The sequence below is a fragment of the Rhinoraja longicauda genome, chromosome 2 (assembly GCF_053455715.1).
Source record: "Rhinoraja longicauda isolate Sanriku21f chromosome 2, sRhiLon1.1, whole genome shotgun sequence".
Lineage (NCBI taxonomy): Eukaryota > Metazoa > Chordata > Chondrichthyes > Rajiformes > Arhynchobatidae > Rhinoraja > Rhinoraja longicauda.
Genome location: NC_135954.1, coordinates 105,469,189 through 105,487,607, shown reverse-complemented (window position 1 = coordinate 105,487,607; position 18,419 = coordinate 105,469,189). Strand labels below are relative to the sequence as shown.

At 41.0% G+C, this 18,419-nt stretch overlaps 1 protein-coding gene across 2 annotated transcripts in view; it reads right to left on the bottom strand.

Moving 5' to 3' along the window:
* Positions 1 to 10,341: 10,341 nt before the first annotated feature.
* cul2 (cullin 2) overlaps positions 10,342 to 18,419 on the bottom strand; it is a 68,696-nt gene continuing 60,618 nt past the window's right edge. For both annotated transcript variants that reach the window (XM_078429566.1, XM_078429575.1), the window contains exons 19-21: positions 18,079 to 18,176; positions 14,840 to 14,956; positions 10,342 to 11,141 (exon numbers count right to left, since the gene is read on the bottom strand). In XM_078429566.1, coding sequence (XP_078285692.1) covers positions 11,010 to 11,141; positions 14,840 to 14,956; positions 18,079 to 18,176 — 347 coding nt within the window. In that variant the 3' untranslated portion in view covers positions 10,342 to 11,009. The remainder of the gene's footprint in view (positions 11,142 to 14,839; positions 14,957 to 18,078; positions 18,177 to 18,419) is intronic.

Genomic DNA, 18,419 nt, shown 5'->3' with positions numbered 1-18,419 from the left:
ACCCAAATGCAGCACACGGAACCAAGGAAGTAGTTTTAGAATGAGCTTTATTTCTACCTGCTCGTGGTCGGGGACAGAAGACTGAGGCGTTCACCAGGGCTACGACGAGGCATGAAGGTCGGGAGCAGGCAGGGTCGGCAACGGGAAATCAGTCCAAGAGAGAATGCTGGAGAGTCTTGCATGAGGACTAAGAACAATCTGGCAAAGAGTGTGTGCGCGCAGGAAGGGTTTATATGCTGGCTTGATTGGTGATCTGGAGCAGGTGAGTGAACAGGTGAGGGGAGTTGGCTTAACGTGGTGGGCGTGGCTGGCAGGTGAGTGAACAGGACAGACTGTGACAGGTCCCCTTTTATCTCAAGCCATAGAATGAGAGTTCAATGAGAGTATACAGTTCAGTAATACATAAACTGTATACATATCTTATTGAAACATATAAGACTATTAAGGAATTGGACATGCTAGAGGCAGGAAACATGTTCCCAATCTTGGGGGAGTCCAGAACCAGGGGCCACAGTTTAAGAATCGGGTTGGCCATTTAGAACGGAGATGAGGAAAAACTTTTTCACTCAGAGAGTTGTAAATCTGTGGAATTCTCTGCCTCAGAAGGCAGTGGAGGCCAATTCTCTGGATGCTTTCAAGAGAGAGCTAGAGCTCTTAAGGATAGCGGAGTCAGGGGGTATGGGGAGAAGGCAGGAACGGGGTACTGATTATGAATGGTCAGTCATGATCACATTGAATGGCGGTGCTGGCTCGAAGGGCCAAATGGCCTACTCCTGCACCTATTGTCTATTGTACTTCAACATTACGCTGTTATTTTCCATCTTGAAAGAACATTTCGGATTTGTCACTGATTCTGAATCCTTGCTGACAGCTGCTCAGATTTGACATTCCCCTGGGGCAGTTTTCCAAAAGAGTTATTTTAGAGGTCTAAGATTCCCGAGGTTACACATCACTTCTTTTCCGAACAGTAGAATAATATTTACTCTCCTCCAGCATTGCTTAAGAACCTGCATTAATGGAGCTCCAGAATGATTGAGCGGAATTTCAACAATTTCCTGTCACATTTACTTGAGGTTTCTCGGGTGCCAATGATCTGGTTCCAGAGCACAGTTTGCATTTATCATTCCCTCATCACGGTTCAGGCAAAATACTGAAACTCTACCAAATAGCACAGCATGGAAAACCTTCACCACATGGACTGCTGTGTTTCAAGAAATGACTCAAAACCGGCTGCTCAAGAACAACAAGGGCGGCACGGTGGCGCAGTGGCAGAGTTGCTGCCTTACAGCGCCAGGGACTCTGGTGCAATCCTGACCACGGGCGCTGTCTGTACGGAGTTTGTACTTTCGCCCTGTGACTGCGTGGGTTTTCTCCGAGATCTTCAGTTTCCTCCCACACTCCAAAGGCGTACAGGTTTGTAGGCTTGGGATAATTGTTTTTTTAAAAATGTCCCTGGTGTTAACGTGCTGGGATTGCTGGTCGGCGCAGACAAGGCGTGTTTCCGCGCTGTATCTCTAAACTAAACTAAAAGACTAAACTTGAGATTGGCACCCAACCCGAGAAAAACTTCTTAAAACTAATATCCCGATTTATTTTAAAACATGTTTTATCAACTCACGTTCCTGAAAGGAAAGTATTCTGGGTGTAGAAAATCTTTAAGCAAAGTAAAATTGCTTTACTCATCAGATTAAACAGCTTATACGGCAGCAATGACCAGAGTTTACATTTCAGGTCCATAATTCTCACTCACATTTGTGAACTGTAATATGTAATGAAAGATATTAAAACTTCTTCCTTTCCAAACACTGGAAGGTTTGTCTCGAGTTAAGATATGGGATCATGGGTGTTGGCTGATGCAGTAAATTTCCAAGAGTTTCATCCAAAACCACTTAACTCCACATCTTATTAAAGCCTTGGTCCAAACATTACTGCATAGTTGAATTTCAAAGGTGAGGTGAGGGTGACTGCCATTGACTTCAAGAACACATTTGTCTAAGTTTTGGTATCAAAGTGTCCCAGCAATTTTCAAAGTGACTGAAGTCATCAAGCTTTCTAACACTGAATTAAATCCTTTGACCCAACTTGTCTATGTTGTCCGAGATACTTGCCCATGTTCATCCCATCTACGCGCATTAGGCCCATATCCCTCTAGTCCTTTCCTGTCCAAGTGCAAGTCTAAACACTTATCAAACTCCATAATTGTATCACCCTTTGTCTCCTCTGGCAGGTCATTCCACAGAGCCATCACCCCGTCTCAAAAATGTGCCCCTCCCATCATCTCTGATTTTTTCCCCTCTCACCTTAAACTAACGTCATTAGCTGTTTAACTGTTTATAATCATTCACGTGTGATTTCTTTGTTGCATGTCATTTACAAATTTTTTTTGAGCATTGAGGATGGCTAATGTGCCTTTATTTAGGAAGGGCAGCAAGGATAAGCCATAGACTGCAGGCTGGTGAGTCTGAGATCAGTGGTGGGAAAGTTGTTGGTGGGGAATCTAAGATACAGGATTGATTTGCAATTGGAAAGACAAAGACAAGGAATGAGGGCGTGCAGCGTAGGTTTACTAGGTTAATTCCCGGAATGGCGGGACTGTCATATGTTGAAAGACTGGAGCGACTAGTATACACTGGAATTTAGAAGGATGAGAGGAGATCTTATCGAAACGTATAAGATTATTAACGGGTTGGACACGTTAGAGGCAGGAAACATGTTCCCAATGTTGGGGGAGTCCAGAACAAGGGGCCACAGTTTAAGAATAAGGGGTAGGCCATTTAGAACTGAGATGAGGAAAACCTTTCTCGGTCAGAGAGTTATGAATCTGTGGAATTCTCTGCCTCAGAAGGCAGTGGAGGCCAATTCTTTGAATGCATTCAAGAGAGAGCTAGATAGAGCTCTTAAGGATAGCAGAGTCAGGGGGTATGGGGAGAAGGCAGGAACGGGGTACTGATTGAGGATGATCAGCCATGATCACATTGAATGGCGGTGCTGGCTCGAAGGGCCGAATGGCCTACTCCTGCACCTATTGTCTATTGATCAGCCATGATCACATTGAATGGCGGTGCTGGCTCGAAGGGCCGAATGGCCTCCTCCTGCACCTATTGTCTATTGACAGTAATCCTAGCTAGATTTTTATCGTAACTATACGGCATCTCATCAGCTTGTCGGTCCTCTTATCAGATAGTGTGCAGTCCTGACCGCCCATCTACCTCATTGGAGACCTTTGAACTATCTTTAATCGAACACTAACCACCTGTTGTATCCTTTATCCCAAAGCAGTAGACGCCTTGATTGTAATCATGTATTGTCTTTTCTTTGACTGGATAGCATGCAAACAAAAGCTTTTCACTGTACACATGACAATAATAAACTAGACTAGAATGTCACCATACCTGCGCAAAGCACAATAATTTAATTTGACTTCTGCCAGGGCATGATCTATATCCCTTAATTCCCTGCGTATTCATGTGCCTATCTGCAAGCATCTTAAATGCCATCTCAAATATCTTTTAGGAATATTAATTTTTCATATCCTGCTGCAAGCATCTTGCTAGTACATTAGTGCATTATACAATTATGACTCATAAATGTGTAGGAAGGAACTGCAGATGCTGGAATGCTCGAGTAACTCACTGGGACAGGCAGCATCTCTGGATAAGAATGGGTGACATCACTCACTGTCCCAGTGAGTTACTCCACCATTTTGTGCCTATGAATCATAAATGCTTTTATAGACAATAGGTGCAGGAGGAAGCCATTTGGCCCTTCGAGCCAGTACCGCCATTCAATGTGATCATGGCTGATCATTCTCAATCAGTACCCCGTTCCTGCCTTCTCCCCATACCCCCTGACTCCGCTATCCTTAAGAGCTCTATCTAGCTCTCTCTTGAATGCATTCAGAGAATTGGCCTCCACTGCCTTCTGAGGCAGAGAATTCCACAGATTCACAACTCTCTGACTGAAAAAGTTTTTCCTCATCTCAGTTCTAAATGGCCTACCCCTTATTCTTAAACTGTGACCCCTTGTTCTGGACTCCCCCAACATTGGACTACCCCAACATCTTCATCCAGGTGGCAAATTTAATTGTCAATTTTATCCCTTTGTGACATAAGGTTTTTTTTGACCAAACAATTTAAGACCACTTGCGTCATTAGAAATACAGATCAAGTAATTAGATTATGATATGATTGAGTTGACATGGCAATTCCTTTGAGAACTCTTCTCTTGTAGCCATTGTCAATTCCAGTTGAGAATCTTTGGGGACTCAAATTCATAGCAATGTGCGACAATTGAGAAGTTTCATAATTATAACACAAAAGGACAAATCTCACATTTGTCTGTACGAGATGGATTTGGAAATCAAAATAATTTTAAACATGTTATTCTTGTGCTTTATATCTGTAGCCCTCCATTGAAACAAAAATGTTCATGAATGTCTTGCTGGGTGCAAATGCATGATATGTTTAGTCATCACAGCGTGACTAAACTCTGCTATCCAAATACACACAGAGTCCCACATGAGAGAGCATTGATGGATTTGGCATCCTGAATATGTGTTTGGGGACGACCAGTATTAAACGATAGATATGCAGAAATCGCAGACCTAAATTTTAAACAGGCAAACTGAATCCCTTGTAGGCCGTTATGATTACAATAAGAACTGACTTTGTCGAGATGACTAGGGAAATGTTGCGTATATTTTACCAATGTTACAATCACAGCCATTAATCTAGTCAGAAATATTTATTCCGGTGCTGTTTTGCCTTTTAAGTTGTGTTTCTTTCTTTAAGATATGTATGTTCCAACTATGTTAGAGTTCGGCGTTCAGGAAGGTTCGTAGATTCATGGTGAGGGAATAAATGTTCATGGTGTAAGTTGGGAAAGCTTTTTTTTTGTTTCCACTTCCATCATCAAAAGTATTTGGGTTTTGTACCTTAATGTCGACGTTGCATCCATGTTATAAATACAAGTTACCCGTGTAACTCTCTCTCTTTTCGTTCCTTCGCCACCAAAGTTGACCCGCTTCAAAGTCATCTTGTTGAGTCTCATTGTCTGTACTCGTTCTTACCTAGCACACAGCTAACAATGGCCTGTTTCCTTTATCATCGTTACTTTTTTGCATATCTTTCATTCATCTGTTCTATATCTCTCTACATCACCATCTATATCTCAACAGACAATAGTGCAGAAGGCCAGCACCACCATTCAATGTGATCATGGCTGATCATTCTCAATCAGTACCCCGTTCCTGCCTTCTCCCCATTCTCTCTCTCATTTCTCTTTCCCCTTTCTCTTCACAGCATGACCCTCAGTATGAATAAGGGTCTCAACCCGAAACGTCACCCTATTCCTTTTCTCCAGAGATGCTGTCTGACCTGCTGAGTTACTCCAGCTTTTTGTGTCTATCTTCTGCAGGTATTGATGGTTGTAATCAACACAAATTTAAATAGGTTTCATAGATTTGGAGATTGTGCTTTGGGGTGGTTTCTAATTAATTATTTTTGCCGAAAATAGTCTGTAGCATTTTACCTATTATCGATGCAAATACTATTTTAGAGCCTCCTGCACACAAGGAATAGTAAGGAGTGTGGCTATGTAATTCGACTTTAAGACTTAAGAAAATCCACAGCATACTCTCAAGTTTCAAACCTTTGTAAACATTACCATTACTTGATATTGCAACATGATTTGCTGCACAGAAACCAAACACCACTTGGTAAGAATATCATTTATTACTCAATTTACTAGAATAGCCATGACAAAATAAAACAAACTTTACTTTGATTTTTTTTTACAATGTACATGCATTAACAAATGATACAATTTCACCAGTTTTGGTTTGATCTATCCGATTTTGCCACCAAGACCTTAAAACTGTATCTTGCAAAATAAAACACAGTGGTCAGTAATCATGATATATGTTACTGTGTTGCTCTTGACTAAGAGCTGCATACTCGCCTCTGCAGGTTCATTAAATAATAAACCGCTGTCAAATGAAGCAGCCAGGCCTTTTGTCAATTTTTTAACATGTTTTAAGGGATCCCAAAAATACACTGCATAATTACCCAAAGCAAACCAGGAATGTTGCAGGCTTTATCCCTGTGCCAAATTAACTGATGTTACCTAAGGCAAATGTTGGTGTACAAGATATTTTTTGGTTTGCATTTGGACACCGCAATTGAAAACTCTTCTTGGGTTTAGCATTCGGTGAACAAGAAAACTCAGCCGCGTTTCCTATTCTCATCTCATACTCACAACCACCAACGGGCAACACTTGTGACTGTAATGGGTTGACAGGAAAAAGGCTCCACGATCCTGAAAACGGGCTTTTCTTTGCTATTTTCCTTTTAAAATGGGGGAATAATCACTCGGATGAGATACCAGAAAGCATCAGAACAGAATCTTCATCTCCTATCAGGAAGGAAACAGGCACGGTGAGTGGGGAGGGGGGGGGGGGGGGGGGGGGGGGGGAAGGAAGTGTAGTTGAACTGTGGATGGAACAGGAAAGATGCCAAAGGGTTAATAAGGTTGCAAATAACAATCAACTTCAAATAACTTTGGATTGTAATGGCATATTATCTAATCCTTTCAACTGTGGTATGAGATTCCACTAAGTCTTCACATTCATCATTCCCGTGTTAACAGATAGTCAGTTTCACCAGTTTTTAAAAAACCCCAGAATCTTTAGGAAAAAGTGTATGTTCGAATATTGCACCTTTTACATTACTAGATGTTTCAAATTGATTCAAAGCCATCAATTAAAATGTAGTCACTGGCTCAAGATCTTTTATCTAGCAGTGAATGGGCAAGAATGTTACAAACATAAAATCTGAACCCGCTCTTCACTTGAAGAGGTACCTGTCGATTCAATGCTCTTGAACCACCCATGTCAGAAAATAAGACCATTAAATAACATTTTTAAAAAGAAAATGCTGGTGGAACTCTAGTTCAGGCTGCATGGTGGAAGGAAATCGCAAACTTTGCCCACTTTGAACTTGTTCTACTTCTTTCCATTCACTGAGCCGCTACTTTCCACCAGCAGTCTGGTTTTTTTGCACAAGATCCCAGCATCTGCAGTCTCTTGAGAGAGTATTAAATCGGTTTAGGTTTGAGACAAATAGCAGATATCTCCATTCATTTCATTTGGCAGTCCTCAAGTCAGCCTCAAACACGACAAAACCAGCTAAAACTAGAAAGTGGGTTGCTTCTCACTTTACTCAGGTAATTAAGATTGTTAAGATAGTTTTCAATGTAATTCTGTCAGCTGATTTTATTTTGTCTAACTCCTTCATTTAGTTGGCTTTGTACACAGTTCAATGATGTTCATAGCCTTCTTCAGCACACAACTTGCCTATTTAGCACGTGGGTATTCAACTGCAGTCGTCAAAGCCAATTGGAACATGTTCACATTCTGTATCTTTTTTTACAAACACACTTCCACAAGTTAACACTGGTGCTAAGTGACGAATATCCAGGAATTCTCTTCTCTTTCTGTCGATCTGGGAAAGGTCAAGCCAACTTTTTGTTGTCTTAAACTGTTGTTTCTAAGTTCAGCCAGCTGTGGAGATACCATGAACTCAGCAGAGAAGTATTGAACTGTCAATGCTTTCATTCACAAAGATAATGCTGTAACTCAAGTACATTTCCCCCCCCCAATACCTTTTCACTTTGAGAACGGGTTTATTGAGCTAAAGTAATTTTAAGTGTTTAGATTCTGAAACTTAATAACCCAATGGATAATTTGTAATTGGATTTCAATTTTCAAAATGGCTCAGGAACAGGGAATTCCCCGCTGAACTACAATGAGTTTTCAAATTGATGTTCCCATCCTTTAGCGAGATGAAAAATGTTTATCACAAATATGGGAACGGTTACGAGTTCCTAAATGCTCAGAACAAAACTGGCAGCATTATGAAACAGATGACCTTCCTCTTGGTTGCAGACACCTGACCAAATCTAAATGCAACAAAAATTGTGGTTCAGGAAAGAAATTTAAAACTAATCTTTAAAAAAAAATTCAAATCATCAAAAGATAAAGGGAATTGAAATATGTGATAATGCTGGTGTGCAGTGCTATTAATTATAGCCATCAGTTAATACTTTATGTCAACGTACTTTGTTCTCTCTGAATAACGATCTCAACTTGCCGAACTAATTTAACTTTAGTGTCTTAATGCAAAGGGATCCTGTGCTTTGAGAAGCAGCAGATTAGTTTCTCCAGGTAGGCAAATGGAAACAGTCTACTAAAATATTTAGGGATTAAACAATTAAAAATTTAAGAGATGCTTTCATTTAGTCATGAGAAATTACTTCAGGATATTATAAAAACAACTTTTAAATCACAAAGGTGGTGCCTTTAAAATAAGGGTGGGTGTCTAAATTCTTCACTGCCTAAAAATACTCCAGTAGACATGGGAAAAATGTGCAGATAATGCCCTCTTTTAGCTAGAAACCTAGCAACTAAGTGGCAATTCCTATTGTTCAAAATTTGACTGAATCCATAAAATTGAAGAAATATTACAATCCTTGTACGAAGCAAGTTTATGTTATGTATTTTGCCCAATCGGTACCACATGGCAGGATAATGTGAAACATTGGTCTACATTTAGGACAAATACAATGCATGTGAAATGACAGCAACAAAATAGATTTTCTTTCACAAAAAGCGTTGAGTGGACACACATCATCTATTCTACAATCACAGCAATTTAGTTCCTTAGATATTCGCCAAAGAAACTGATACCCTGAAACAAGAACAATGGGATCAAATTTAATTAGTGGCTTGACTGGGACCAGCAAGGGTTGTGATGGTTGGGGGCGAAGAAATACCTGCACGAGGAACTTTGTGCTTCCTTTGTGGACAAGCTGGCTGAACTCTTATCTGAACTGCAGCAAAACTTATGTTTGGGAAATGCAATGATGCTGGGGACCGACTGCAAGGTTCTAGATTGGAATTTGATTGGTGGCAGGTGCTGTTGCTGGTTTCAAAAGTTGTTGGGAGGCACAACCAGAGAAGGTGAGGGCCAAGGATACCTTGCCCGGCTGAGTGCTTGTTCAGAGATGCTAAATTTTGGGACTTATTGTGAGCCATCTTTGACCATACAGCAACATGGTTTGGTAAATGCAAATGGATCCATGGTGGACAGAGACGATAAAAAGCGGCTTCAGAACAAAGTGTCCTCCTGCTTCCTTGTGGGAATTCTCTTCACTTATTCACCAGTCATCTTCCATTGGGACAACACCAGTGGAGGTGGTGGATGGACAGAAATGAGAATAGTGCATGGCACTCCCTCCCAGTATTTTAATTCCATATGTGGGGCAGTCACTGAAAATTAACCCTGTAAGTCAATGGATTTTATTTTTTCCTCTCACGCAATTTTGCTTTGAAAGGCAAAATATTAAATTACATTCAGATTTTAAAATTGTAATTGCAATAAAACAAAGGGCAAGAACAACCAAACTCAAACTGCAGTTTAACAGTTTTATTCCCTGCTATTCCAGCTGCACTTGGCTACTGGTAATACAATGTCACACCAAAAAAAAGTTAAAAAATAAATTAATCTCTTAAAGATATTGTGGATACCACTGGTAAGAATGGAGACAGCCAATCCTGTTTAAAAACCTACACTCGTGAACACCATGAAGAGCTGGAAGTGTGGAGAACTTCAAATCTACCAGTCTATTAACAAACTAGCCACCTGACTTCATTCCATCAATTAAGTTAACATGTTAAAAATATTTTCACGCCAAGTTCTCGATTTAAAAATCTCAGGATGTTAATAATAGATATCTATAATTTTATTAGATACATGTACGGACACAATTTTAATTTTCATAAAATAAGTCTGATGTTGCGAAACGTGGGTCAGAAATGCCGTGACAGGATTGTTTTTATGGACTCTGAAGTAATGGTTCAACCACTGTTACCAAGGAGGGATTGCCAATAAAGACCGACTTTCCATATTAATTGTTTCTTAGTCTCAACTGCATCACCCGAAGTGGTTTCTGGTGAGGTGAGATATTGGATATTGTGAGTGTGGGTATTTGGTTGTGGAGATGTGTGTATGTTAGAGTGATGGGGGTCTACCATGTTGGATTAACAGCAGCAGAGATCTTCGGTTGTTTTCCATTACTGCCCCATGGTAGAATTTATTCTCTAGAAATCCATCATCAAGTTATTTTAAGTCATTTTTAAAAAAATTGTAGACTTTTACTTTGTTGCACGTGGATAATGTGAAAATGTGAAAAATATTAGGCAGAAAATGTGAAAAATATTACTGAAGACATGGGCTTTTTAACAGGGTTCACAAGACAATCCCCCCCCCCCCCCCCCTCCCCAAAAAAGAAAAAAATTGCAGCATCAGATTAAAGAATTAAGGCTTGGAGGACTTATGACAATCATCAATGCAGACGAGAAACACTGAAAGAAATCAATCTGACAAAAATCCCTTTAATGGAAGTGCAAACCAGTTTAGACATTCCTCATGATGTTCCTGCAGCCACAGTTCAGGAAAATCTCAGTATTTATGAAGTACACAGATCTGCTCATCTGGGTGGTATGCAGAGCACACTGATGTAATGTCTACTTCACTGAAACCTACATAAACCTCAGGTTGTGTACAGGCTTAAATTCTGTGAAGCAACTGTGCCATGTTTGTTATCTGCAATCTGGGATGCAAAATTTACAGTGTAAACACAATTATTTGCCATATTACAATGTTTAATTTTAAATTATGTTTTTAAAATATATCAACTGCACCAGCGAGATTAACATGGCACCCAAAATACTCCCACTTACTCTAATGTTGTGATGACTCGAGTTGGGAAATCTATCGGCATTGACACTTGCAATGTGGCACTGGTTAGATTGTAAACAGCAGAGAAAGGGCTGCCAGGCTGAAAAACCTGGTGGAGGCACAGCTCTGCTTCATTTCACAGGAACACATCAAACAGTGACACAGCAGGTCTTTGCACCATACTCAGACAAAGCCAAATGCCAACAGTTTGCATCAAGCTACATAACTGTATTCATCGGCTGAGGTCTGGCTCCGCTCTATATATTGTTTGTCAATGAGGACTTCAATGCACTTCTTGATCATGCTGATACTAGGATTGAATCTTGCTCTTGATTGGCTTATTACCTGTTGAGAAGTGAACAAATGTTAGCAGGTCTTTGAGGCGGATAACCAAGAAATATCATCTCAGAGCAGCCGAAAGGTACACAGACACAAACCGAATGTTATCAATGCTGGAACAAAACTGATTTTTTTGGCATTGCTCATTGTCATTTCTCCTTAAATATTAATTCACCCGTTGAACACTTTCAACATCTTCATTTCACACCTGCTTTTACGCATGGACACAATTACTTATCTTAACAGACACGTGCAATTTCATTACGTACCGTTCGAAAGAAAGACTATATTCGGAAGAGCCTCCGCTCAAATAAATCAGCCATGATCTTAATGCAATTAGAACAGCCTTGAAGAGAGGCAAAAGCCTCATTGTGCTCTGAATTTCAATTTTCCATAAATCTTATGACATTTCAAAATGTTTCATCGTCAAGTGCTTTTGAATGCCAACAAGGCTGTAATATTGCAAAACATGCCAGACAGTTTATACAAATTCTCACACCAACAGTGATAATAATGATCGCAACCTGCTGTAGTGATACTTTTATAGGAATAAATAAGGGCCATGGAATCATTATGTCCACCCAAGGTGAAATCTCAGGGCTTCAGCTTAACATCTCATCCAAAAGATAGCATCGGATACAAGGCACTTCTTTGCAAATCCACTGAACTATCAGTCTCAATTTTACTCAAGTTTCTGGGCTGAGATTCGTACCAAAAATCATTGTTCTAAGACAAGACTTTAGTTTAGTTTGGAGGTACAGCAAGGAAACGGGCTCTTCAGCCCACCGAGTCCATGCCAACCATTGATCACCTGTTCACACTCGGTCTATGTTATCTCACTTTCTCAGACACTCCCTCTACATTTTATAGAGGCCAATTAACCTATAAACCTGCACCGTCTTTGGGATGTGGGAAGAAACTGGAACATCTGGAGGGACAAAGGGAGAACGTACAATTTCCACACAGATAGCACCCAAGGTGCTCGTGGATGTCAATTACCTTTTTGGATTGTGAAACACACATTGGCCTCAAGGTAATCAAGGTTACTCCCTCCTTCCGCCTCCCAAAAGGCACATAATTTTGGAAATGCATACCTCCAGATTCAGGGACAGTTTCGTCCCAGCTGCCATAAGGCAACTGAACGATCCTCTCATCAGCTAGAGTGTGATCCTGACCTCCCATCTACTTCACTGGAGACCTGAACTATCTTTATTCAGACTTTAGATTGCACTAAATGTTGTACGCTTTATCCTTCATCTGTGCACTGTGGACAGCTTGATTATAATCATGTACAAGAAGATAGACACAAATCATGTAATCATGTACAATAATTTCTTCGACTGGATAGCACGCAAACAAAAAAATTTCACTGCACCATGACAAGACAATAATGCTGCCTTCTCCCCATCACCCCTGACACCTGCACTCATCAAGAATCTATCTATCTCTGCCTTAAAAATAGCCACTGACTTGGCCTCCACACCCTTCTGTGGCAAAGAATTCCACATATTCACCACCCTCTGACTAAATAAATTCCTCCTCATCTCCTTCCTAAAAGAGCGTCCTTTAATTCTGAAGCTACGACCGCAAGTCCCAACACTCTCCTACTAGTCAAAACATCCTCTTCACATCCACTCTATCCAAACCTTTCACTATTTGGTAAGTTTCAATGAGGTCCGCCCTCAACCTTCTAAACTCCAGCAAGTACAGGCCCAGTGCTGTCAAAAGCTCATCATATGTTAAACCACTCATTCCTGGGATCATTCGTGTAAACCTGTGGGTGGTGAATCTCTGGAATTCTGAAGCCTGAATGTTTGTGGAAATTAAATCAGAGGAGATTTTTAACGGGGAGGTAATTAATAGGTAATTGTTTTAAACAATGAGTGGTAACTGCAGCTGGCATGGAAGAAGAGGTAAGACTGACGAGCAGATTAGCCATGATCATGGTGAAATGCAGGACAGGTTGAGAGCTCAGATACTCTTGCACCTCTTTTTTTGTTGGTGTACTTGATTGAACAGGAACACTAGAGGACAGTATTTCCCCTCAAGAGTTCGGTATTTCAGAATGTCCATTTACTTGCTGAAGATGAAGGATGCCAAAGCAATGGTAGTATTTCTCTATTTTCGTGACCTCAGAAGCAAATGCTCTTGGCCTATTTAGAGTATATTGGATGAACCTACAGGTTGAACACCGCTTTTCTGGACACCTGATGGTCCGCCCATCCACATAATCTAGAAAAAATTACAAGAGCTCAGTTGAAATTCCCTGAGCGGCCACAGATGGCAGTGCCAGTGGCGAGCGCTCTCTCCATTCGTGTCCCTCCGTTGTGAAAGAATTAACTAAGCTCTCAATCCTCTTTCCCAGCTGCCTCACAAAGACAACACAGCAAACCATCATCTTAACCACCCCCTTATAACAGATGGGGCAGATAAAGCGGACGCACCTGCCAACCCACCCCACCATCTCCGCACCTGTTTAGAGCCCCGGCTTCCGACGCCACTCCCAACTCGCAAGGTGCCCCAGCGAGCCCTCCTTCACCCACCGAAAGGACACAAAGTGCTGGAGTAATTCAGCGAGTTAGAATCTCTGGAGAACATGGATAGGTGATATTGTGACTCTCCATCAGACTGATCCAGTTGGCTGAGTTACTCCAGCAGTTTGTGCTTCAGTGTGCCCCCTCGATCACCACGGGGCTCCCCTCCCGCTCGCCTGCTGTCACTTCCGAGGTGGAGTGTGTCGGCGACTCCGCTGGAGAAGGAGGAGCCAGCGACCCGAAGGTCGGAAGCCGGAGCTCCGTCCTCTGGGGATGGGTCGTCAGCGCATCGCACGGTGGCGCAGCGGTGGAGTTGCTGCCTTACAGCGAATGCAGCGCCGGAGACTCAGGTTCGATCCTGACTACAGGTGCTGTACTGTACGGAGTTTGTACGTTTTCCCCATGACCCGCGTGGGTTTTCTTCGAGATCTTCGGTTTCCTCCCACACTCCAAAGACGTACAGGTTTGTAGGTTAATTGGCTGAGCAAATGTTTTTAAAAAATCGGCCCTAGTGGATGTAGGATAGTGTTAATGTGCGGGGATCGCTGGGCGGCCGGTGGGCCGAAGGGCCTGTTTCTGCGCTGTATCTTTAAATCTAAATCTAAAATCTAAATCATTCCATTCACATTCAGCTTACATTTTATATTTGTTTCATTTAAGCTTCTGGCACTCCTTGGTGCTTCAGGGACACGGGAGGGATGTCATTAACGGGCCAGGGGATTATTGTCGCTGCATTATCACATGTCAGTCCAGAAAAATGGACAATCCAGAAAGGCTCTTGGACCGAGGGTGCCGGAAAATCGGTGTTCAACCAGTATTATTCCTTTGCTTAAATGGCAAGCGATTTTCCCCAATTTTATAGACAACGCACACACAATCAATTATTTTGCCGCATACAGAGACGAAGTAGGAACCCAAATGTGGCTGTTTAAACAAATTTTCATAAACTCCGCATGAAGAAAATGGAGGAGAGTTTTACTCCATCAACATGGTCTGGTTACAAGCCCTGGCTTTAAAGTAAAGGTACTGTGTTCTAGTCCACTCAGAATGGTGCCAAAAGAAAGTGCATTTCCGACCACCAAGTGCAAATATCTTTGATTAATTTATATATTTACATGGCAGTTAGATTTTGCTCACTCTTTGGGTCCTAAAGATAAGGCCAACCTTTACCTCTTGAATAAGTGCGTTGTGTCGGAGCACTTTACGCGCCTTCATGATGCGCACTATAGCAGCCTGCAGATACATTTTCCTGTCCTCGTCGACAGCACTCCGAGTTTGTTCCATTTCCTGAAAGCAATAAGACAATGAGAGAACCCCAATGCGACTGTTTCAACATACCGTTGATGTGTGATTTACATTTCCTTTGTTAAACATAATGATTCCGAAAGAAACAAATCAGATTGCAGTTCTGAAAGAATCCAGCGTGAAGCTTGGCAATCATTACCACAATAGAAATTAGAAATCTGCAAAGCAGATGCTGAACTTATCAGCTATTCTTTCAATTGTCGCAGGTGGAGGAAAGGTTCTCCCAGGATCACAAATACTCTGCCACAAATTATCAGCTCCAATTGGCCAATGTTACAAGAATCTCCATCACAAATTTAAGGATTTCTGTGCCTACGCTTTAGAACAATTTAGTGTTCTGAATCTAAGAAATGCTATCAGTTGAGAGCAGGTTACAGTTAAGAATAGCTGCAAGCTTGAAAATCTCAAGGCACCCTTTATATCTTTTTACTTAAAGAAAAGAAGAACTAATGCCTTTTGGAGCTCACATGAAACTCACTTTGAAACATCACAGTAATTCTAACTGGTTCGTTCAACTCAAAACACAATCGTAAGTACTGATGACACTAGTGAGGTAAAGATTGAATTTTTGTTCTCTGAAAACAAACCACATATGAACATACAACCCTCCCCGCTCCCTGCAGTTATCTGAATCTGACCAAGCAGACAACAGTGGACAAGCAATTACTTTCAAACTTGAGGGAAATATGACACAGAATATGAAACTGTAGTATACAATGAAGAGGATATTATCAGACTTCAGGAGGCACCGAGTGGCCAGATTTAATGCAACATTCGGTGATGTGATATACTTTGGTCAGAATAATTAAGAAAGAAATAAGAAAACTGACATGATGAAAGAATGGATCGACTGGGCTTATATTCACTGGAACTTAGAAGGACGAGAGGGGATCTTATAGAAACTCTCAAATTCTAAAGGGATTGGACAGGCTAGATGCAGGAAAAAATTTCCCGATGTTAGGGGAGTCCAGAACCAGTGGTCACAGTTTAAGAAGAAGAGGTAGGCCATTTAGGACTGAGATGAGGAAAAACTTCTTCACCCAGAGTTGTGAATCTGTGGAATTCTTTGCCATAGAAGGAAGTGGAGGCCAATTCACTGGATGTATTCAAGAGAGAGGTAGACTTAGCTCTTAGGGCCAATGGAATCAAGGGATATGGGGGAAAAGCAGGAACAGGGTATTGATTCCAGATGATCAGCCATGATCATATTGAATGGCGGTGCTGGCTCTAGTGTGTTAGATGCAAACCTGGGATAACATAGAACTAGTGTACAGGTGATCGTTGGTCAGTGTGCCAAAGGGCCAGTTTCCAAGTGGTATCTCTAAAACTAAAAACCCCATGTACAAATACCCAAAACAGAAGAGTAGATTCAGAAGGCTGTTTAAAAAGAAGTCACAAGATTTGTTTTGTCTTTATTGATCAAAGTAAATAGCATGCCAAAAACAAATTTTGTGAAACTTTTTTCAGACATAATTTCATCTGAGAGGGTGTAAAGTCTTTAAATTCAGGCTCTCATACTTAAAGTCTTAGGGATGATAATAAAAAAAATCCAATGGTATCAGAGCAGAGGAACTTCAGTTACATGAAGATTCAAATATTCTATATAAGTTCCATAATGTCAAATGAATTGATAGATTTAAGTTGATGACCCGAAAAATCAAAGACAATTATTTTTTACATTATGAGTTCTTTCTGCATGAAATGAAATCTCTGAAGTCGATCCAACATTACTTTTCAAAACAAAATTCTTGAATGGATGGAAGAGCTGACACGACTATAATGGCTTTCTGCACTTTATCATTCTATTTTCCAAAATAAAATTTGAGATCATACAGACCCAAGTCAAGTTGGCAAATTGGATCTAAAATGGGTTTGGTAATAGGAGTAGGTAATAAATAGGGTGATGGTGGAGGGTTATTTTTTTTAATGGAACCATTCAATGCCCAATGTATACCACAGGGATAGGAGCTGAGGCTTTTATGGTTTGTATACATTTGGATGTGAATGCAGGTTGCATGATTAAGTTTATAGATGACACACAGTTGGTGGTGTAGTGATGAACCTAGTCTTCAGCTACAGGATGGCACTGATCAGTTGGTAAGATGGTAGAATTTCATCCTGATACATGCAAGACGATTCATTTCGAGAGGATGAATAAGGGTAGGACATACATAAATGAATGGTGGGTCGGAGGGATTATTGACAAACAGAGACCTTGGCATACAAATCCAAGGATCTCAAGGTGGCGGGATAGATAGATGAGAAGCTAATAACGGTCTGGGGATACGTAGCTTCATTCGCCAAGGCGCAGTATATAAAAGCAGGGGTCATGGTACAACTTTATAATCCATTGGTTGGGCTACAGCTGGACTACAGTGTACAGTTCTTGTCATCAAATTGTTGATAGAGCACAATTGTATTGGAGAGCAGGCAGAGAAGATTCATCGGGACGTAGGTTGGGATGGAGTGTTACAGCTTGGAGTCTGAAGAAGGGTCTCGACACGAAAGGTCCCATTCCTTCTCTCCAGAGATGCTGCCTGTCCCACTGAGTTACTCCAGCTTTTTTTGTCCATCTTCGGTTACAGCTTTGAAGACAGACTAAATTGGTCATGTTTGCTTTCCTTGGAGGAAAAGATAGCAAGAGGAGAACTGATAAAGCTTCATAAAATCATAAAGGGGCACAGATAGGGAAGCTAACAGACAGCACTCCTGTGGAGGAAGTGCTAAAAAATAAGAAGGCATTTATAAGTTTAGAGGTGATCTAAGCAGAATTTTTCCTCAGCCAGAGAATGTGAAGATCACTATCCCTGTGTTTTGCCTAAGGAGTGGTGCAGAGAAATCCTCTCGCATTGAGTATCCAGAAAAGTCGTTGAATCAGCAAAGTAGAGAAGGCTATGGAGCATGTGCTGGTAAATGGAATCGGTCCACATGGGTACTTGATTGCCTGCATGGACATGGTGGATGGGAGGGCCTGTTTCAGCGCTGGGTGACACAATGAGAATTAAAGTTGAAAAGTAATGATTCCTCTTTTGTGATTAGTTTCAACCAAATAACAACTAACACCATGAAAGGCGATAATAATTCAAGACAATAAAAACACTTACCTGGGGTGTATCTTTTTGCATGGAGGTTGTGATTTTAAACTTTGTCCTTTTACTGCTGAAAACCATATTCAAAGAGAAAATGGAATCCAAGTCAACATCTTCCTGCAGAAAGAAAATACACTAAGGTGACTTTCATAAGTACGAGACTGCCTGAGCACAAGCAAATTTTCACCTGAGTAGCATCTAGTCAAGGTATTTTGTTCGGACTGAGATGCCTAAAGATTTACCTTTCCGTTTTGATCCTAACTGGACACCTGAGTGTTTCTCTCGTGGTTGATTTCATCCACATCTTCTTAAACTTTACTCTTACATTTTAAAATTGATTTCCCCTCTTTTGTATG